We start from the raw sequence: 22,558 nt of genomic DNA, 5'->3' as shown, positions 1-22,558 counted from the left end.
GATGCACCACTAAACCGCTGGAGTTCCCCTTTAAAAAGCACTTCCTAAATTAATTCAACAGTGCAAACAGACGACTCTCTTCCACAGCTCTGCTTACAAAGACAGCAGTCTGTGTTGAAGAGTGGTCACATAAATAACCGTCCTGGAGATCCTTAACAATGGAGCCACACAGAAGAGAGGAGTATCTGACCTCATTTTGAGCTGAGGCAGCATGTGTTGCCTTTTGTTTTCAACTCGAGCAGAAAGTGCTCTGCGGCCACCAGAGGGCGGATGATAAAACAGAGATCCTCTATCAGCCTGGCAGGGCCGGGCTGCCAAGCTGACTGTAAAAGTGGGACAGCGGGCCTCCTGGTGTATTTACTCGGGTCGCCACAACAACTTTCTGATGACATGGAAGAGGGAGGTGGGGGTGGGGGTGGAGGGGGTAAGAGGATATGGGAGGGAGGAAGTGTGTGGGCTTGTTCTGTGAGTGTCTGCACATCCTGTCAACTGATAAACTTTGAGGATGACCTCACTGAATTTATCACATCGACCAAACTGATATTTCGAAGAACTTTATTTCACTCTGGAATATTTAGCCCCCCACCCCTCTTCTCAAAGTTAAATCTTTCTTTTTAAAGGCTGCAAAAATTGTCCAAATCACAGCAGGGGACAAAAAAACAAACAAAAAACAGACAAGTATCTAAAAAATGGAAATTAAACTGTTGACTCAGCTGACAGAAGAGTCTGGAATCGATGCAAATCAACGACATGTTTCACATTTTATTTCAGCATGTGTCCAATTTTAAAATTGTAAAAAGTAAATCTAATAAAATTACAATTTCCTCATGATCTGTAAATGGTTTTGAGGCCTTCAAAAAACAAAAAAACTCATGAAATACACAATTCAATAGTAGTGTTCCTATGACCTTCAATGTTGGGAAGCTCCCAAAAAGACAGAAGACTTGATGATGATACGGATCTAGAGCTGCTGCACTGAAAATAACTGGAAAGTTGACTGTGATTGCCGTTCAAACACAAACATTTTTTTTTCTCCTTTAGACAAAACAAGCTAATCTCAGTTAAAAATCTTAGCACACACACACACATGGTATCGTCTCAAGAGTTTTTTTGTTCTCTGGTAATGGAGCGAGACCAGAATTTGTTTCCTCATGACATTACGATGTGCTTTGGCTCTTACTTCTTGGCCGCGTTTAGAGAAAATCCAGACACAGCTGTCCAAGACACAAAGTGAAAGCATATTTTTTTCCTTTCCAATGATTGACAAGACTTTTCCTCAAGCAGAAATCAGACATTTGATACTGACCAACCGGCACCTCTTAGTGAAATTTTAGAAGGCACGAGCTGTTTGTATGATCGTGTCATTTGCAGTCTTTTGCTTTAACCAAACGTAAAGACACTATTTCTATCTTTCTATCTGCTTCACATTAAATTAATCTTCACTTTTTTAAAAGTTTCTTAACCCCTTGTTAAATCACAGAAAAAATAAAGATGAAATAAAATCAACATACACAAAAAAATCAGCTGTGTGACTTAGTTAAACTGCCTTCGGACCAGCAGATTAACAGTCATCAACTTGTGCTCTTCAAGCAAATAAAAAAAACAAAATGCTGCTTCCTCAACAAGAGGGGACATGACAATACAAACGACTACTGTTGGACCAAACATGACGTGTTAATCTTAAATGAATCTCCGGTTTAATTTTGCCCACAATAAGGCATCAAGTACATTCATGTTTCTCTTTAATGGAACAGCTCTGGGGCAATTACTCACTTCCAATAATAATGATCAAAAAACAGTAAAGCTGGTTGACATTCGAAGGACACAGACAGCTTTAACTTCCTGAAGCTAATTAAAGGATACGTCTGGTGATTTTGTGCATGTTTCTTATAATCAACAAATCCCACAGAAATACCAAAGCACACAGTGATTCTACTGGTGTTTTCTGTGTATCAGAAGCTCGATGTATCTTATTCTTCTGTGCAATAGAGCTGCATTTTTTTGTCCAAAAACTGTTAAAGACACATCAATTAACCCCTTTATTATCATGAACACACACACAGTTGAAGTTTATTTTCATTGAACTCCACATACACCGTCCTGCTGCTGCTGGAGTGGATGTCTTCTCGGGTCCTCGTGGTTCCAAGTATCAGAGACCGACTCCAGGCCTGAGTTGGGTCCAAATTTTATGGGAAGGCTCGACAAAACCCTCAAATATTCTGGTGCACAGATGATCACGAAATGGGAATGATTATTTAATTTTGATGTCTTTAAGTTAGCTTTGGGGGGGATATTTATTAAGCCTGTTGAAATTACTATCAGGGGCACAAAATTTTGCATCAATGCAAGTTTTCAATTTAGCTTTTTTTTTTTTTTTTAAAGCATTTATAGGATTTACTAAGATTACTAAAAATCTGTGGCTGAAAATTGTCCCAGACAAATGCACTAGAGACTTCTATTTCAGTAACGTTTCATAAAAACTACATTTCCCAGCAGTGTTAGGATGACTGACGTCTTCAGTGGGAGCAGTGTGCTTATAGCTGACGGTGTGCTTATAGCGGACAGTGTGCTTATACTCCACAGACGGAGTAGGAAGTTTTGATAGACGGACCGACACGTGGTTGGTTTTGGTCTTTTAAATGAGATTTGTTGATGATAAGAAAAAGCCTCATCTTTCATCTGACCCAACTCTGTGGCAGCGCGTCCTTACTATACTTCCCATAGTTGTTATCTGTATATACAGAATATGATTTCAGTGAAGGTGATGCTTTTTTTTTTTTTTGACAGGTGCAAAACATGAAAATACTCCTGCAAACTGTTTCTCACTTCAAGATACATTTCAGTGTATTGTCAGCTGATAACATTCCTACTTCATTAAAACATCTTAATTACCTCATGTAGCCTTGCAGCATTCAGGGGATTTTTTCATGTCTTGCACCAAAAACCAAAAGTCTTCTCCACAACTACACACAAAAACACTTCCATGAATGAAAAAAAACAAACAAACAGGAAGTGGGAAAAGCCCTCACTGCCCACAGATGACATGAGCTGGAGATAGATGTTATGTATTTAAAATTGACGAAGACAGTTGCACATTAGCGGGATTAAAGTCCACCACGGGGGACAAAGTCTGTCTTTCTGTCCCCAAAGAAAATGTCCCAGGTCAGCTGGGTTTGTCTGGTGCAACCTCCAGCCTGCAGGTCACATGAGTATCCGGCGGGACAGCAGTGTTTGGAGTCCGAGCAGCAGACAGCCTGCCAAAAACAAACACAACAATGAGACTATGTTGATAAGATGCTGCAAGTGTCTTTCCAGGCATGTGGAGAGCACGGTGCTCTCTAAGACTAATGTCAAGAAAAGAGTGGAACAATAAAAAAACACTAAATGGAACCACAGACAGGCGGAAAACAGGAAAGCTTACACAACTGATTACAGAGTTGCTTTGCATCATGTGACACAATGTTCACTGGTCACATTATCCACATTCCAGAGGAGGCAGAAGAGCTATCACATCAAATTATGTCACTATAATACTCATGAAATCAATTTTCCCCACAAGGAAATGATCGAGTGAGAGGTCAGAGTGATGTATGAGCGTACCCTGGGTGTGGGGCAGCAGGCCCACTCTGCGGCTGAGATCTTACAGCACGTTTCTTGCTCGGGGCAGTGAAACTTCCCCGTGCTGTCACATGGTACGTCAGCCTTGCCGTCTCTCTGCTTGGGACGTACCACTTCGCTCTGAGGGAGGGTGTTTATGAGCACGTCGTGCTCCTTCTTCTCGCACGTTCCTGTCTCCATGTTGCAGGTGTAGCCCTGAGGGCAGCAGTGCTCGTGGTCGGCACAGCACACGGCCTGAAGAGGAGACGGAACGACACGTCAGCGCTTTACAACACATTTAAACATGGACTGGTTTATCAGTTAATGGTGTGGCCAGTCAGTTCTGTCCCCTGGTAGGGTTGTGAATTTAAAACCACGATGTTAAAGCCTCCTAATCTTGTTTCTTCAGTTGGATGTTGTTCTTTTCTCTGTGCAGAATGATGTATGTTTGTTTCCATCTGTTGAAGGAGGAAAGTTTCTCTGTTCTCACCTTAAATCTCAGTTTAACACATGTATTACAATCATTATTTGTCACATCTTTACTAGTTTGGATAATTTTGGTCCGGTATGCGACTTTGACGACTGTGATGTGGAAACTTGAAGCCTGCGGTGCTCAGACACTGAAAATGGACTTTACAGTGAAGGAGGAAACATCTGGTGTCCAGCAGTTTAAGTTTGGTAATGAAAAATGTTTACATATTCATAGATTCTGGATTTTTTCAGTGAGGGAGCAGAAGTAGATGTCATTTAAAAAGGATTTTAACTTGTCAGCTGAACGTACACGGTATTTTGTTAAGAGCTGCGACGATTAGTCGAGTGACAGAAAATGAATCACCAACTACTTTAATAATCGATTAATCGTTTTGAATCAGTTTAAGAAGAGAAAGTGAATATTTTCTGGTTTCATTAGTCCTCCATGACAGTAAACTAAATATCTTTGGGCTGTGGACTGTTGATCGGGATAAAAGACGGCTTTTTAGGTTGCATCTTTGGCTTTGGGAAACAGTGGTGGATATTTTTCACCATTTTCTGACGTTTTAACCCCTTTTTATAGAATTTTCACCTATTCGGCACACCCAAATGGAAAAGCTTATAACAGAAGACCTGTAAGGCCATGATTCATGTATCAGGCTTCATTTGACAAGTGACATCTTCTAGTTTCTGGAAATGTGTTTGTTTAGCATGTGGCTACAACACAAACAAAACTACATCAGTTCAAATAAGCTCGTCTATAATGAGTCATATTTGAATAACAATAATTAAGACATGCTTTATGCCAGAACTATGTAGAACACCATAAACCTTCTACATTTTGTCAACCTGTAGACCTCTAGGCCTAACCTAATGGGAGCTGGGGAGTTTTTAGTTTGTGGTGTCACTGAACCTCTCCAATCATCTCTAATTGGCCAAATTGTGCCAGTTGCTTTGACTCATTACTGCGTGATGCTGCTGCTAACAACTGGCTTAAGCTGGTCACCGGCAACCTGGTGGATGTTAAAGGGTTAAAGATGATTCATTAAGAAAACAATCAACAGATTACTTGAAAATGAAAGTTTTTGTTTGGTTGTTTGTATTTTTTAAGGAATAAAAAGTAGGATTTTCCAGCAGGAACGAAGGGACTAAACTAACAAAACTACAGTAATAAAGACCTACTGTTTATGTATTCATGTTGTGAAACAGGAGGTTAACTGTTACTCATTTTACATGGAAATGGTCTTCAGCCACGCAGCCAACTGTGCTTCGATTCCTGAGAAAAAGATCAATAAACATCAGCGCTTTTTAAAAGAGCCACTATCTAATCAGACGGGACTTTCACCACCACATTTTGATCAGTGTTAACTCAACGTTTATGCATTTTAAACCCAACAGAGCTTCCTCACAGTTACACAAATACATGCTCTTACATCAAATTAACCTCCAGACATAAACAGGAAGTCAGTGATGTACATACTTTGACGAGAGGGCAGCATCCCCACTCTCCTGACTGCAGTTTGCAGCAGGTCGTTCCTGAAGCGCAGCTGCTCTTGTCGTCACATTTAACGTCTGTGACGGCGCCCGGCTCGGTCATGGCGCTCAGTTTGGTGAACCAGGGGATAACGTGGGGGCCCTTTGAGCAGGAGGACCGGTGGGGTTCACAGGTGTGACCGCTGGGGCAGCAGTGGTTTCCATCATCACAGCAGACTGCCTGAGGAGCAGGAAAGGTTACTCTGTCGCTTCATAGATTCATAAATTCACAATCACTTTCAATGAGTGTGAGGTGCTCAGAATAATCATACACTTACTTTCAGTAGAGGGCAGCAGCCCCATTTGTGGGTGTCCTTCATGAAGCAGCAGGTCGTGTCCTCGGGGCAGCTGGTTTGGGCGTCGCACATGTTCTTGGCTGGCCGAGCTGGACTGCCAACAGCCTGTCTGGGAACCTTCTGCAGGGCTGGTATCTTCTGGAGCCAGGGGAGGCTGCGTTCACCGAGCTTGTCACAAGTCTGCTCAGCCACGTTACACTTGTAGCCTTTGGGGCAGCAGTGCTCATGATCGTTACAGCACACAGCCTGGAAAATACCGACAGAAATCCCTCTAAGTGTCCGATTTTCAGTTCCACGGATGTAAGAAACTAGCGGGGAGCCGGGGAGATTTTATGCAACATAACTTTCAACAAATGACATAAAACTTAAAGAATGCCCTGCTAATATATTCCTGCTCTTCTTCTGTCCAAGAAACCAACATCTGTTCAGATGATATGAGTGTTATACGACTGGATCCATGTTAAGATTTAACACTCTGATCTCCTATCTGGAAAAAAAACCTTCAACACTGTTAAAATGTTGCTCTTTTAAAAAGAAAAGCTGTTTTATTCCACTGTCTTTTCTTCTTCTGTGATCTACAGCATCTAAACATCAGGATGAGCTTAATGTTCCTCAACATGCAAACACAGGAGTCTCCTGGATAATTTAATAATAATAAAGGTTTATATTAGTTAGTTTTAAATTCATTATTAGTTATTTTCAATGTAGTTTCTGAAAGATTGTTTTTTTAGCCATGCTATCAGTGACTCTCCGGATGTTGGACGAGACTCAAATATCTCAGCTACTAATGATTTTCATTATTGATTAATGTGTTGAATATTTTCTTGATTAATTGATCAGTCGTTTGGTCTATAAAATGTTTTTCCAGGAGCCCAAGGTGCAACCTTAAATATCTTGTTTTGTCCACAACCCAAAAATATTCAGTTTTCACATAGACAACTAAATAAACCAGAAAATAATCACATTCAAGAAGCTGGAATTCACTAATTTTACTATTATTTCTTTAAATAAAAAACAAACTAACAAACAAACAAAAAAAGATTAATTGATTTAAATACTTTTCTGTTGATGGACATTAAGCCAGTCAGACGCAAACTCAAAACACTTCAACATCACAGCTGGAAACAAAACATCACGGCGTCGCTGCAGAATCTGAGAGTAAAGTGATTAAAACTGCTGAAAGTGTGATCTGTAGCTTCACCTCGCTGTGAGTGCTGCACGCAACGCTCCACACACAGACTTGCACCTTTTTTTTAAAATCAAAGAACAAGATATTTTTAATACAGTTGTTTATCTGATTGAACCAGGAGATTTTATGTCCATCCAAGCTTTGAAAGTCATCTAACATCATCTATACAGGAAATAAACTTTTAAGCCTAAAATAACTCCTCCGACGTCTTTAACTCTATTACAGTTGACAAGAAACACAATACCCATCGTCAACATCTCTTAAAATGCTTTCCTTTAACCGTGGAGAAGACACTGACCTGAGGTAAGGGGCAGCAGGCCCACTGTCCAGAGATCTTCTTACAGCAGGTGGTGCCTCGCGGACACATCGTCTGCTTGTCGCATTTCTCATCCTGCAGCTCCGAGGTCAGAGCGGGGACTTTTGATGCCCAGGGGACGGACGGTAAGAGGCCCGACATGTCGTCACAAGTTTCAGCCTCCAGGTTGCAGACGGTACCGTGAGGGCAGCAGTGAATGTGGTCGTCACAGCAAACAGCCTGGCGGGTAAACAGAATATAAGAATATAAAGGGGACATAACATGCTTTTTGTGATTTCCTGTCACATATATGCTGCTATAATGTTGGATGTCGATGATAAATAAGGAGTTTTTAACTGTAAATCATGCAAAGATGTTCCTGTAGAGCCCCAGAATATAAATATAGAGATCTGGAAATGTGCAGAATATGTCTCCTTTAAAGTATGTATCATAAAAACTTGCAGCTCCACCTACTTATATCGGCTTGATAATCAACTGATCGATTAGCTACTCACTAAAAGTTTAAGTTTAAAGTATGAAATAAATAATAAAAAGCTCTAAAACAGGAAAAACTAGCACTGCTTATGATTTAAAGATTCCCTCCAGACATGTTTTAAGACACATTAAATACTCTGCTCTGAATAATAATTTGTGTCTGATGCGGTTTTTCCACAAAAAAAAAGTTTGATTAACTAGTCAGAAATTCATAAAATGACGTCTCTTCTGTCTCCCTCATTAAAAACAAAGAATCTATATATGCAAACATATTTCATTTGAGTAGTTTCACTGTTGGACGCGAGACGTCTCGTACTTCACCGGAGGCTTCGAGTTTCCCCATCACACTCGTGTGAGTTGCAAACCGGACCGCCGTCGGCTCCGGACCAGTTATGATGTCATAAATCACGCTCGTATCTAAACGCCTTAAACTCAAAAGATTTACGGTGAACGAAGAGAAACTTTCAGCAGATGAATGTGAAACAAATTCTGCTCATAGATCATCCTGCAGAGAGACGAGAACATCATCCAACTGAAGGAACAAGAAAAAAAAGACGCATTTTTGAGTGAAAGGAGGCGTATATTAAATCAATATACTATAAATGTGTGTTAAACTGCGAAAATGTAATAAATTATAGGTGATTTTTAAGTAAGCTCACGACATACAGTGAAGACAGCGGGAGATTTGTGTGATTTAAACGGTTGCCAGTAGAGATTAGCCTTCACTAAACGCACCAGATAACAAAACCTGGAGAGTAAAAAAACACTTAAATTGTGGATTAACCTTCACAGTGTCCCCATTTACTCACTTACCTGAGGCAGTGGACAGCAGGCCCAGCCTCCACTGGCGGTCTTGCAGCAGGTGGATTTTCCTGGACAGGATGTGGATTTGTCACACTTGCTGTTATCGCTCAATAAGGGGAAGACGGGTACGTGTCCGAGCCAGGGCATCACGGCGCTGCCCGTAGGATCGTCGCACGAAGAAGCTGCCAGGTTACAAATGGTGCCGTGAGGACAGCAGTGCAGGTGGTCTTCACAACATACGGCCTGCGGGGAGGAGAAATAACTAATTTGCATCTTATATTTATTAATTAGAATAATACAAAGCCTGTCCGTGTGATTTATGGGCTGGTTTTTCTGAACAGCGCTTTAATAACCTGGTGTCGACCTCCGTTAATAGACGACGAAATTGAACACAAGCCAAGACCGAATAAATGATCATGTTACTTTTACTTCTACACACTTTAGCAGAGTGCTGCAACAAAACAAATTTCCCTGAGTGCGACTGAACAACTATAAAGACCGTCCATCAGCGGAGAGGCTGTTTGCGGAGATCACCGACAGCTATAAGTCAAAACGCCGCAGACAGGAAATGAATCACCAGCTTTAGTAATCAGTTCTGTGCAGCTGGACAGAAAGCCAAACACTGATTCATACGCATTAGTATGCTGGTACCTTAGGTAAGGGGCAGCAGGCCCATTGTCCCTCTGATGATTTACAGCAGGTGGTTCCGTCGGCGCAGGCCACAGAGTCATTGCAGGGAACGGCACCCGCTGAAAGATTAGCAGAATTATTATTATCGTCAATGCACACATGAGCAAACTGTTCTCTAAATACTAATCAGTTGACTGTTTTATAATGAGTCATAGTGCTGAAACTGTTAATTAACTGACAGACAACAACTTTTTGATAATTAATTCATCATTTAAATAACTTATTAATGTTAAACAGTCACTTACTCCACCTTCTCAAATGTGAGAATTTATATCGTTTATATGAAGACATTTGAAGACCTTGAGCTCTGCAAACTCATTATTCACCTTTTTTTTTAAAAAAAAAAAACAAAAAAACATTTTACAGACAAAACGAAACAAATTATCTACAAAAATATATTGATAATGACTGAATTGTTGCAGCTCTTGTTTGTTATTCCTGTTATCACGAAACATAAACAGCATCACAGCCAGAAACCAGACGACTACAGTATAACCTTCACACCACAAGTCATCAAAACGTAATATATGGAGCAAACAGCATGAATATCTTGTCACGGTTTGAGGTAATTGTAACTTCCCTTTAAAACTAAACAAAAAGCCTAAAACTGCTCCACCAACAATGAATTTAGGGCGAAGTGGATGATGTAGAGCATCTGCACAACCTTAAATCAAGATGCTAGAGACACTGATTCAATTGTAATTAAATATTTACAGAGTTTGATCCGGAGGATCTTGGAAAATCTCCTCCAGACGAATGCAAGGTGTGTCTGAGTGTGTTTACTTGTGCATTAATATCCCTGTTCTGAGTCTTATCTTGGTTCTGATCATATTCGGGATATGACCTTTACATGGAACATGAAAAACCTGGTTCTTTCTATCTTGGTAGACACGATCATAACATCTCAGCTTCTTTTTTCTGAGGATGAACACAGTTTAGTTTCTGGCTGTCTGCATCACCAGTCAGACTTTATTTCAGCGTATTGATCATCATTCAGCATCATTTTATTGTTATACTGACTGATTACTATATAACTTGTATTGATGAGAATGATCAGAAACCTGGATAAAGTGTTAATCTTATCAACACATATCCTGGATGCTTGTGTGCATGTAAACACGGTCGCTAACTCCCCCGGTGACGGTGACTGTCACACTCTCACCTTTGCTCTGAGCCGCCAGCTGCTCGGTCACAGCTGCAGGGATCTTAACGGCCATGGAGGTTTCTCCCTGAGCGGACACACAGGTGCTGTGAGGCAAGTCGCACTCTGTGCCTGCAGGGCAGCAGTGGATGTGATCTGAACAACAAACAGCCTGGAAGAAAAGAGGAAAGTAACAATCAGTGTCAATATAAGGCTGAATTGATGCTTTTCAGCTCCAAATTGAGCAGTTTGTTGGTTTGTGTCAGTGCTGTAGCAGTATTTAGATCCATATACAGTAAAGTTACCTGATTCATACTAATGTAGAGCCGATATTTACGCACAACTTCAAAAATAATGTGATTTGTGCTTTAATTAATCAGATATTTATTGATAAAGAGCTGCTAAGATTGGGTTTGATCATTTTCAGGCACAGAATTGAGTGAACAGTGATGTCATAAGAATATCTTTAAGTATGTTCTGCATTGAACTGATGCCAATTATATTAATTTTACACATGAAACTCTTTCTGAGACTACACTGATACAACATAGTTATAAACTGTTCAACAATTCTCAACAAACACAACATCTGATCAGCAAAAACTAGACTCCCCCAAATAACCCAACAAATTAGACGGAGGAGCTCTGACCAAACTGGGGCCTGTGGGCGGTGTTGCTAAAATATTTTTTAAATGAGTTACAAAGTCAAGTTAAATTTAGTCTGACTGACCGGATGTAGAGTGTCGGGGATAAGCCGACTATTTCAATCTGCTCCCCTTCCGCTGTCTGCGTGTCGCTACGGTAAACGACAACAACCTCTGAGCTAGCAACCTACGCGCTGAAAATGGCAAGTTATGTTTGTCTTTTTATATCAGTGCAAGGCGTATCACGTAGTCGACATACGGATTTAGCTATTCTAATGCCATGACTCATACAAGTTCTCATCCCGACACTATTTTGCAGGGGCAACGTCGCTGCATCCTGGGCTGTGATTGGTTGAAAGAAATACAAAGAAGCCAGAGAGTTTTTTAGCTAGCTTTAACATTAGCTATTACTATTTTTCAAGCTATCATCTCATCAATATGAATCTACTTCTACCTCTAATATCAAGAACTTTAATGCAGACTGTTATATAGACTGTGGAACTGAAGTATCATGAACACAGAGGATCTGTACACTTAATTATAGTTCAATAATTTAGAATAAATCAAAAAAGAAGGAGCGCTTGCAGACAAACAGAAGGGATCAGTGATTAGTTGTAGGTATGCACGTTCACGGCTCATTTATGTTTCTGTCTGGCTCGTCTGAGTCGGTCCACGACCACATAAGAGTACATTCACTGAAAAATGTTGGCGACTTTCTTCAAGAGGGAGAGAGGAGGTAAGGTCTGCCCAGAAACTCTCTAGATTTGTCTGGGTGCTTTAAAAAAAAGTCGATAAAGTGGTTTTAAAGTTGGAAAGAGAAAAGAAAGTTGCTGAATTGGCAACACGGCTCACGGGAGCTGGTTTGGTTTGGATGGTGATGTCTGCTGTATTACTGGAGCAACTTACACTGGGCATAGGACAGCAGCCGTATGTGCCGTTTTCATTCTGGCAGCATGTGGTCTGATCAGGACACGCCGATTTCTTGTCTGGACACTCGACTAACAGGATGAAAAGACAGAACAGACACAGGATTCAATGATCGATACTTGTTTCCTTTTCATCTTTTTAGTTCTGAAACTGATGTAAATACATTCAGTGGGACATACATGTTAAATGAATATAAAGCCTCTCTACTGTGATAACTGCTTACCGTCATTTGAGATAGCCGGGATCTTCTTCAACAGCGGCACTCGCATCTCACCAGACTTGCAGACTCCATGCTCGAGGTCACATATTGTGTTGCTAGGGCAACAGTGGAGGTGATCGCTGCAGCACATGGCCTGGACATGATTAAAATATCAAACACAGAGTGAGTCAAAGAATGTAAGTTTGCTGTTTTTGCACACAAACACAACCACATTCAGTTCAGTGTTCTCTGCTCTGACAGCTTCAATCTCTCACCATGAACCTTTATCTCATTCCAATAAAACCCACAAACCAACATGTATGTCAGTATTGCCGCATCCTCACCACACCCGCGTTGAAATATACCCAAGAGCATCATAAGGGCAGCTGTGAAATGACAACAACTGTGTGCACACTAATGTTGCATTAAATTTTCATCATATTGCATTGAAACATGAATATATCAAATTTTAAGCAACAACACAAAGGCTTCCTGATAAAAGAGCAGTTGGCTTGGCGTCGTTGTTCCTGTTTGTACATGATCTGAGCCAACGTTTCAGATCCGCCAACAAGGTGTTTTCGTTTTCTCTGGTGTGATATAGTTACACAACTTGATAATATGTTTCTTCGGCTGGTGGGTATTATATTATATTATATTATATTATGAAGATGTGATGTGATTAAAACTGCAGCATATAACTGTAAGTTTGCTGCTTCCCAGCATGAGTGCCTGTGCATGTCGACACAAGCATACTGGGACAGTAATTTAATACGTGATATTAAATGTTACTGATCTAACAGACGGGTTATTACTTGTGCAACATTCCTGTGCCTCTTTAGTTTTGTTATTGGTGTAATAAATCCCAAAGACACTTCATGCCTTCAAGTCATGTTTAAAACATTTGAATCACAAGTATGACCCAACACAGCAAAATAAGAATCATATTCATTTTTGGGTTCTACGCCAAAGTACTGATTAGTCTATCAAACTGCTGTTTTCAAAGAGTAAAAAGTCTTGAATTTCTTTAAGAAAAGCACTTAGTAACACGTTTTTTTCATAATGGATCCACAACTGCTGATGTAGCTGTAATATTTACTTATTTTGTGTTTTTTTGTTACTCATATCAATAAGCTTGTATTTTTGTTCTTATTTGCATTTTGCATGGTTTTTTTGTGGGCATCACAAAAAAAAATCTGTTTTTGTTGATTGAAGATACAAATTTAGGAAAAAAAGGGAAATTTCAAGTCAATTATTGTCCAGTTTTGTTGTTTTGTTTTTAAAAATACAAGGACTGTAGTTTGCTGGTCTGCTGGTCGATTAGTTGGTCGATATGCTCTCGTCCGACTAAATTCTCATTGGTCGAATAATCTCTGTGTTATTTTCATAAGGAGAAAAGTGCTACATCAACAGCCTTCCAGGATTGATCCATTATTATTTCCTGCGGCGGGAGGGACAGACTAACAAATTACCTGTGAAAACAACGGGGGTGTATTCAAAACACCCCCGTTGTTTTCACAACTTTGAACTAGCCCAACCTAATGGAGACTGCTGGGTCTAACTGTACTCAACATTTACTGAACGTTTACTGAACGTTTACTGAATGTTTAAGACATTTTAAACACACTTTGTTTGAGTAAAACACATGATCTGGCTTCAGTAGATTCTTTTTTGAGCCAAAATCACATCTTTACTTAAGTAGACTTAAATAATGCAGAATACAGTCATTAAATAATGGACTGTGTGGATGAAATATAACCTATTTCGATAAATTGTATTTTTTAAAAATTAAATACATAATAATTAATTTGTAACTAAAATCTTAAACCCTGGCCAAACTGGGGTCATATATCATATCATGTCATGTCATATATTGAAGTCTTCAAACTGCTTATTTTATAAGACAAATTGAACTAATTTATTTGATTTACAATGATATAAAACAGCAAGAAGCAGCAAATCTTCAGATAATTTGTAGATTAACTCTTTGCTGATCTACATAAGTGTAATTACAACAAAGTCATGCTTACGTTTGGGTAGGGGCAGCAGCCGTAGTCTCCACTGGTTAGCAAGCAGCAGGTGTAACTGTCTGGGCAGCTGCTTCTTCCACCAGGACACGTCACTGAACCCACAGGAGAAACTGCAGAAACACCAAGACCACAGAGAGAAATATGGTCATTAATTATTAGTACAGTATCATCGGCATATAGCCGTAGAGACATTTTTCAAGTGGATGTTTTGTCAGTAAATGATCATCAAACTGGATGATTTGTTAAAACACAAGCAAACAGAAACAATTGAACTGCTAAATGAGGTATTCTTCACCTGGATTATTCTCCCTCCTTCTGGCAGGCAGCTTCTCCAGCCAGGAGAAGGACTCTTGTGAGGCAGACACACACTTCGAATGAATAAGATCACACGTTGTTCCCTCCGGGCAACAGTGCCGCTTATCCTCACAACACACCGCCTGTAGAGAGAGGAAAATAACTTCTGACAGTCAGGATGCTCTTCAGTCAAGGACACTGTTTTCTGCAGATAATGGTTGAGTGCAGATACACAGCTTGAATGCTGAGAGTCGGAGAGAGGATTACAAAATGCATTACAAGCAAACTACAATTTAATGTGTCATCATTTAGAAATAATGCATTTTTAAAGACTGTATTTGTCAGGTTAAATAGAATTTGAAGATACACCTGTTAACAAATTAAATGTCTCTATTCAACATGAGCGCTGTGTGCTTAGTGTATGGAAGAAATTCTAAATTTGCTCAAAAATTGTAAACATGACCAAAAAAAATCTTAAGATGGTAAGACTCTCCAAATAACAATGACTAGACACATAAGCGGCAGACCATGTAAAAGGTTTCTTGGTGTGAAGTGCTTGGGGTTTGTGTTGAGCCGGTGCTTTTAGGCGACAGTGGTTTAGTATGTGTGAGAACGTGTGCGAGGGTGAGCTCATGTAGGTTACCTTGGCTAATGGACAGCAGCCCCAAGAGCCGTCAGGAAGCTGGCAGCAAGTGGTGTCATCCGGACATTCAGACTCCTGGTCTGGACAAATGACTGCCTTCACTTCCTCACTGAGCTGCGAGCATCACAGCCGATGCATACCAATGACCAGAGCACACATGGTAAAAAAAAACAACAAAAAAAAACGTCAATGGCAGGAAAACAGCTATTCATATGGATTAAGGGCTGCAATTATCAATTCTTTTCATGATTAATCATTTTGTCTATAACAGAAATGGAAAAAATATGGCCGTTGTAATTTCTTAGAGCCCGAGGTGTCTGATCAACAGTCCAAAACCCAAAGATATTCTGTTTACTATCATGTTTGACCAAAAAAAAAAGCTTAAAATTCTCACATTTTAGAAGCTGCAACCAGCAAATTTTGGACATTTTTCCTTTAAAAAAACAACAACTGGTTAATCAATTATCGTTTATAGTTATTGTTGCAGCTCTACAGCACACAGACTTTCTTTCCTACGAATATAATTAATTTAAACAATCATATGAATGCCAGCCCTTATTAAGGCATAACAAGTAAGTAAAAGCACATCAGTCAAACTTCAAACAGTGAAAAATAAGTAATAATAAGTAGAAAAATATGATGGAAATATGACACATCTGTTTGTTTCATGTATTAATTTGAGAAGCGTTACATTCTCCTCTTCACGCTGCACAAATCTGATGTTCTGGTCTCCTCAGCGGTCACATGCTTCATGTATGTCACAATTTAATCGCTAAATATGCTTCTGTTGCACTTTGACACATTTTATCGATACGCCAACTTTTCCACTTCAGCCGAGCGTAAAAAAAAACATTTTTTTCAAATTTTTGCTGTTTCTACTCAAGTTTTTTTTTTTTTTTTTTTTTAAGTGAAAATGCAAATAAAAAACAGGTCGATGGAAACGCACCATATGAATATCCAAAGCAAAGTTTATGGAAATTCAACCATTAAACAACCATTTTAACGTTTTGCCCCTGTGGTGGCTCTAGACAGAAGATAAGGGTCTTATCAAAACCACTGTAAATCATCCTCAGTGGAAAACTGAAATCCATACAAAACTGACAGATTTTATGACTATCAGGCAATTAAGTTGTGGAGATATCCTGCCCTGGAACATAGTGTTGAACTAGGTTGTTTGTTTACTGACTGTGTCCTTGTGTCATTTGTATTTCATTCGCACTAATCTTTACATGTTTAGGTCTAAAAGTTCACTTCAATAAAAGATATCTTACTATGTATGCTTTTTTGCAACAGTAAATAAAGATCAGAATAAACAAAGTGCAAATGCAGCAAGTCTAATGGTGTCTATGTGTCAAATGTGTTATTTGACCTATATTCTCCAAATGATTGCATTTCCACGTCTAAAGGTTGAAGTTGAGGAAACAATCACTGTCGGCTAGAACGTCATTGATTTTAGAGCAAAGGTTGACAAACAGCCCTTATTTCCTACAAAGAATGAATCTAATGAGCTCAGAGGAGACAGTAAACTCATGTCTGCGACTTGACAAAGCCTTTTATTATCATTACCTGAGAAACGAGAGGGACCTGTTTGGTGGGAAGTCGACTCATCCAGGGCAGAGAAACTGTATCGTTAACACATCTTTCGTGGGCCAGATCACAAAACGTCCCCTCGTAGCAGCAGTGGAGGTGGTCCGAACAACACTCAGCCTAAAGACGGATTTAACAAGAGATAGTGAGAGATTAAAAAAGAGGAAGAGGAAAATGAGTTCACTGTAAATTCTCTCTATACTCCTTCATTATTAGTAGTAATAGCTAATAGTATAGTTAGCAATATTAATACAATACCACATCATTGTACATACTGTATGTAATATATCATTATCTACATATCATATTCTCAATTAATAAAATAAACCCTTGTGGCACAATGAAGTTCAGACCATAAAATTTATGGTGCAACAGTCGTAACCTAAACTGTGTCAGAGGCCTGGTGGTGAAATCAGTGATGAGATAATTCATGAACTGACTTGAATTTAACCTGCAAACACCAAATGTTCTGCATATATTGTATATAACTGTATTTATAACCCCCCCCCCCCCCCCCCCCCCCCCCCCCCCCCCCTTTATGCTCCCCCATCTTTGTAGATCTTTCCCTTGTTTTAGTCTTTTTATTTAAAATTCATGATGTCTGGTTTTTTATTTCCTAGTTTTTATACAGATTATTGTCTGCTAATTGGTGTTACATTTGTTTGTTTTTGTTTGTTTTAAATTGACCTCTCCTGTCTGTCACATCAGTTTTATTTATATTTTATGCATTTTATGCTGTTGTACATGTGCGCAAATAAAAATGAATAAAATAGATAATAAATATATTTTTAATTATACTCCTCTACTTTTAGAGGGGAATATTGTGCTTTTTATTCCCCTATGTTTATTTTACAGCTATATTTACAATTTACTTTGCAGATGCAGACTTTATACATAAAATATTTGATCAGGTTATAAAATATAACGCACTGTTATAGATTTAACTACAAAACAACATAAAGTAGTTTAAGCTAGCTCCACATAGACCAGCTATAACATCTAAATGCTGCTTACACAGTAAAGCATCAGTAATAAATCATACAATATCATTTCACACTGTTCTGTTGCCTTTTACATGAAGTACATTTGCTACCAATAGTTTCTTACTTTTACTTAACTAAAGGTTTGTTGTAATATTGTTATTACATGGTAGTATTGCTACTTTTACTCGATCTCGACGCTTCCTCCACCACTGATTAAATGACAGAGAAACGTGCAGGAATTCCTTTGTGTTTGTACTCTGCACCTGTGCAAATGGCAAATAAGTCTGTTGAACTTGACCGTAACAAGCAACAAGTACAGTAATGAGCACTTCCAGCGGTTTAATTTAAAATATTCCCTCCTCATCGAGACACATAAATAAACGGAAACTCACGTGTGGCAGTGGACAGCATCCGTAATCTCCCACGCTGTTCTTGCAGCAGGTGGTTTTGTCCTGACACATGCCTCCATCGGGACAGACTAACGCTGTGCTCAGGCCCAGCAGAGCCAGACACAGGATCCCCATCTGCAGGGTCTGAACACAAGGAGAACAGAGGGCTGTTAGCATGGTAATAAAATACTGACCTTATACAAAGATCCTGAGCTATTGTCAACACATTTTATCTTATCTTCTTGGTTTCTGTGTTTCTTTCTGGCTGTGAGAAACCACTAAGTCATTGTGTAAGTATGTGCAGCAGCTCTGCAAGCATTCCAGCTGATAAACTGGATTTCCACACTAAACAAACCCAGATTCTTGCTGTAATGTTCGTGTCGCTTTCATGTATCTATAGCACACATATCTTTCTATAGCACGCATTTCGTGTCCTATATAACAGCACTATGATACCAAAAGCCACTAGATTTCATGCATATACTCTTTCTTATGAGGGCTTTAGTTCCTCTCACACTCTTTCAGTCAGCTGTAACTGTTGCAGAGAAAAAAATTGCGCAAGGCAAAAAGGAAGAACAGATAATTAAGACTTTAAACACTGAGCGTTATTTCTGCTGCATTTTTTTTTTTAAATCTATCATAAGTAAAAGCTGCACAAACACGAAGTTATTAGGCAACATCAGCATGTAAATAGAGCTGCAGAAATGTGGCAACTGATAAAGTCTTGAAGAAAGAAAAGATTCTATCTCTGCAAAGCTGAATGTGTGATAGGGCTGTTGAATAAAAGCGAAAAATCTTGCACACTGTTTGACTTATTGCTGATATATTTATTTACAACATTAAAGTTAGTGCTGTAATTAACAATTTTTTTCATTATTGATTATTTTAGTATTAATCAATTAGTCGTTTGATGCCTGAAAATGGTGAAAAATGTCAATCACTGTTTCCCAAAGCCCAAGATAACGTCATCAAATGTCTAGTTTTGTCCCGACAAACACTCCAAAACCCAAAGATATTCAGTTTACTGTCACAGAAGAGTAAAGAAACCAGAAAATTTCACATTTGAGAAGCTGGAATCAGAGAAAAATGACTTTTGAATTAATCGATTATAAAAATCGTTGCCGATTAATTTAATAGTTGGAAACTAATCGATTCATTCACTAATAGTTGCAGCTCTAAGGAAACTCGACACACACTTCATCAGGTACATGAACAAGAAGTTTCAACAAATACATTGAGAAAACACACATATTGCCTTTTCTCAGGGTGTTTCATCCACCAGTTTACCTCATTTTTTTGGTCCTCTAATGGGATAAATTACCCTGCATCTATGTATAAATGGGAGAACTGTGATGCTTGCTCATAAATCAAATAAAGGTCATAACAGTAAGAAAACAAGTGTATATAAGTAATTAAACATAGCAGAAGAAAGTGAGACAGTGTTTTCACCTCGCAAAGAAAACAAAATTAACTACAGTGTGATTTATGGGGGCAGCAGGGAGCCCTTGTGACTAAAAAGACAATAGTTTGACACATAAATCTGCTACAAGGTGTCCGGGAGTCCAGATATTTACTCTCTCCAAGGTTCATGAGTGTTGTTTTGATGCTAAAAAGACTATAAATGTGGCAGATATCCACTTGACCACAATAACTCCGACTGATGAAGCCTCATATAAGCTTCACATCAACTTTTAAATGCATTTTTTGCACAAAACGACCCCCGACACTTACACTGAAAGCACATTTGAAGGATCTTTTGATATTCAGTATAAACAGGAGGAATGATTACAGCGAGGAAAACCTCTTTCACTGTTAATATGGACACCTGACTGCTGTTTTAAAACAAAAACTATGAATTTATACTTTAAATAAATGGGAAAAAACCTTCCCAATGCAAATGAAACCTTTACATAGTGGCTAATATATTGAAAATGAGTTAAAATATGAACTTATATGGTTTACTTTACCATTGTTAGAAGCTGACTTGTGGAGTTGATATTAACAAAGAGCACTGTGATGCATACTCCTCTTACAACCTAAAAAAAAAAGAGCAAAAACACCATTAATCATCATGTTATTGTGAGAAAAAGACTAAGAAATACTGAAATAAATGTAGTACCTAACGTATAAAATATCTGAGAACATGTCAAGAGACGAAAACAACTTTAACGGTTATTGAAATTAGCGAACTGCCGTTAGACGCGTAGCTAATCCAAAGGAAAACAACACAGTCAAATTAGCTTAGCAGGCTAGGTGGCTAACAGTACAGCTAGCTGGTTTGAATGACTTAGCTGCAATATTTTATTTATCTGGGAAACAGTGACAGATTTTCTTACTTCGCAGGTTTGGTGCAACAGGTCCGAATGGTCACATATATGTCGTATTTTATCCTGCTTCAAAACATTCAGAGAGTACAAGGTTGGACTGTCTGAAGCTATTTTTTGACTCTCAATTCAATAATCACATGACACGCTCTCATGTGACTCTCCAGCTTGGTGTGTTTCTTAAAGGGACATTACACAAATACAGTAACATTCAGCACATGGACTGAATATGAATATTTTTATCAAACCTTTTGCTAGTGATGGAAGAAGTATTCAGATCCTTCATTCAAGTAAAAGTACCAATACAGTAATGTAAAAGTACTCCATTATAAGTAAAAGTCTTGCATGAAAAATCCTACTTAAGTAAAAGTACATAAGTACTATGAGCTTGATGTAGTTAAAGTATTGCAGTAAAAGTAGTGGTTCGGTCTCTCTGACTGATATATTATTATATATGACATCATTAGATTATTAATAGTGAAGCATCAGTGTTAGAGCAGCATGTTACTGTTGTAGCTGCTGGAGGTGGAGCTAGTTGTTTAGTCCAGTGGTTCCCAACCTAGGGGTCGGGCCCCTCCAAAGGATCAGCAGATAAATCTGAGGGGTCATGAGATGATTAATGGGAGAGGAAAGAAGAAAAAACAAAGTTCTGATACACAAATCTGTTTTCAGTTTTTGGACTTTTTCTCTAATCTTTGATTTTTGCTGAAATATTGGATCATTTGAACATTTATTGAAAAGAAAACATGTGAGAAGTTTAGAGGGAAAAATCACTATTTAGTGGAGCTGTTAACAACTCATAGACATCTGAAATGTGACCCTGACTACACACTGCTTTTTGTAAGATGTCAAAAGCCAAAAAGGTTGGAAACCACTGGTTTTGGTTTTGGATTGGATTTGACACAATTATCCATTTTGTCAAATCTTCATCTGAAAAGTAACTGTAGCTGTCAAGTAAACAACACTGGGAGCCTGAAATACAAAGTGTGCAGATTACTTCTCTTTGTTTGTATGCTGCTTTTGTCCTGCACCTGTCCGCCTTCTTTGCATGGAAACATGTAACATCATCACAAAGCACAAAGACAGAAATCTCTCATGTCAAATATGCACTTTCAGTCTAACTGTGGCAGAAAATAGTGTGTTCATGTTGGACCCCATTGCTCATAGTAAGATACAGATTTAAGAAAAAAGGTTTTCAGGGCATTTAAATGAAGACATTTTTCAACACTAGGACCACAATCTCTCTTTTTTAAAAATAAAATCACAAACTCTGACTGACCGTGGGAACAAATTTATTTCTATTTTGTCTCATGTACAGAAAGAATCAATTTACAGTTTACAAACAACTGACCAGGTTTAATGAAGCAAATGATTTACCGCACAGGATGAAGGCCTACAGTTCAATCCTCCTGACCCTCATATGGATTGTACTATCAACAACAAAGCATGTTTGATGTGTCTTCTCAGAGCTTCAGTTCCTCCTCACATCACTGAATGCTCTCCGAAACTGTCCAAACACAAGTTCACAAAACCTACCGAGAAAACAGATTTCTCATGTAAAACGAAAACAAGCAAGGAAAGCCACGATTGCACAACTCATAATAATTCTATATCTGGTCCAAAAAGGTACATTTACAGCAGTGGACACGACAGTTCAGTAGGACTCGTTTCATGGCTGTGTTATTCTTCAGACTTTGAATTACATCACATTTTCAGTTTGTACTGTAGGCTACTGACACAGGCTTATGAACAGCAAGCGAATGGCGAAAAGGACCAACAAGTCAGCATGACTTTTATACAGCCTTAAAGATTTCCAAAGGTTTTTACTTCATAATCAACCTATTTTACTCTGCAAAAAACAAAACAAAACAAAAACCCTCTTCAGGTTTTCCAAACTGGTGAGCTTTTACGAATTTTGATGACACAGTTCACAGTTGTCGATGCGTCATAGGCAGCGGTGATGCTAGAAACAGCGGGAGCGTGTTGGTCAGTATGTTATTGTTGTAAACATTTACGACCGGAAGTGAATTT

At 38.8% G+C, this 22,558-nt stretch overlaps 1 protein-coding gene across 2 annotated transcripts; it reads right to left on the bottom strand.

The window, feature by feature from the left end:
* Positions 1–742: 742 nt before the first annotated feature.
* grnb (granulin b) lies at positions 743–20,672 on the bottom strand. 2 transcript variants are annotated; one of them, XM_042398027.1, is made up of 17 exons: positions 20,540–20,672; positions 20,171–20,239; positions 18,207–18,347; positions 16,811–16,951; positions 15,245–15,358; positions 14,603–14,744; positions 14,308–14,417; positions 12,305–12,434; positions 12,061–12,152; positions 10,533–10,683; positions 9,332–9,429; positions 8,690–8,923; positions 7,385–7,621; positions 5,880–6,143; positions 5,549–5,782; positions 3,601–3,852; positions 743–3,254 (listed from the first exon to the last, which is right to left on the bottom strand). In XM_042398027.1, exons 2-17 carry the CDS (start codon positions 20,171–20,173, stop codon positions 3,105–3,107), a joined length of 2,493 nt encoding a protein of 830 aa, XP_042253961.1. In that variant the 5' UTR covers positions 20,174–20,239; positions 20,540–20,672; the 3' UTR covers positions 743–3,104. The 2 variants fall into 2 exon arrangements, with proteins under 2 accessions (XP_042253961.1, XP_042253962.1); XM_042398028.1 differs by lacking the exon at positions 20,540–20,672 and adding an exon at positions 20,323–20,423.
* Between the last annotated feature and the right edge of the window lie 1,886 nt (positions 20,673–22,558).

The sequence above is a fragment of the Thunnus maccoyii genome, chromosome 20 (genome assembly GCF_910596095.1).
Source record: "Thunnus maccoyii chromosome 20, fThuMac1.1, whole genome shotgun sequence".
NCBI lineage: Eukaryota > Metazoa > Chordata > Actinopteri > Scombriformes > Scombridae > Thunnus > Thunnus maccoyii.
The sequence above is the reverse complement of the archived record's forward strand: the minus strand, read 5'-3'. Positions and strand labels throughout refer to the sequence as shown.

Bases quoted from the DNA above. Each gene is read 5' to 3' on its own strand.
- grnb (XM_042398027.1), bottom strand. The intron at 12,435-14,307 runs GTAAGCATGACT...AATCATGTCCAG, and splicing joins GCTGCTGCCCCTACCCAAAC to GCCATGTGCTGCAGCGATCA. The intron at 3,853-5,548 runs GTATGTACATCA...TCTCCTCTTCAG, and splicing joins GATGCTGCCCTCTCGTCAAA to GCCGTGTGCTGTGCCGACCA.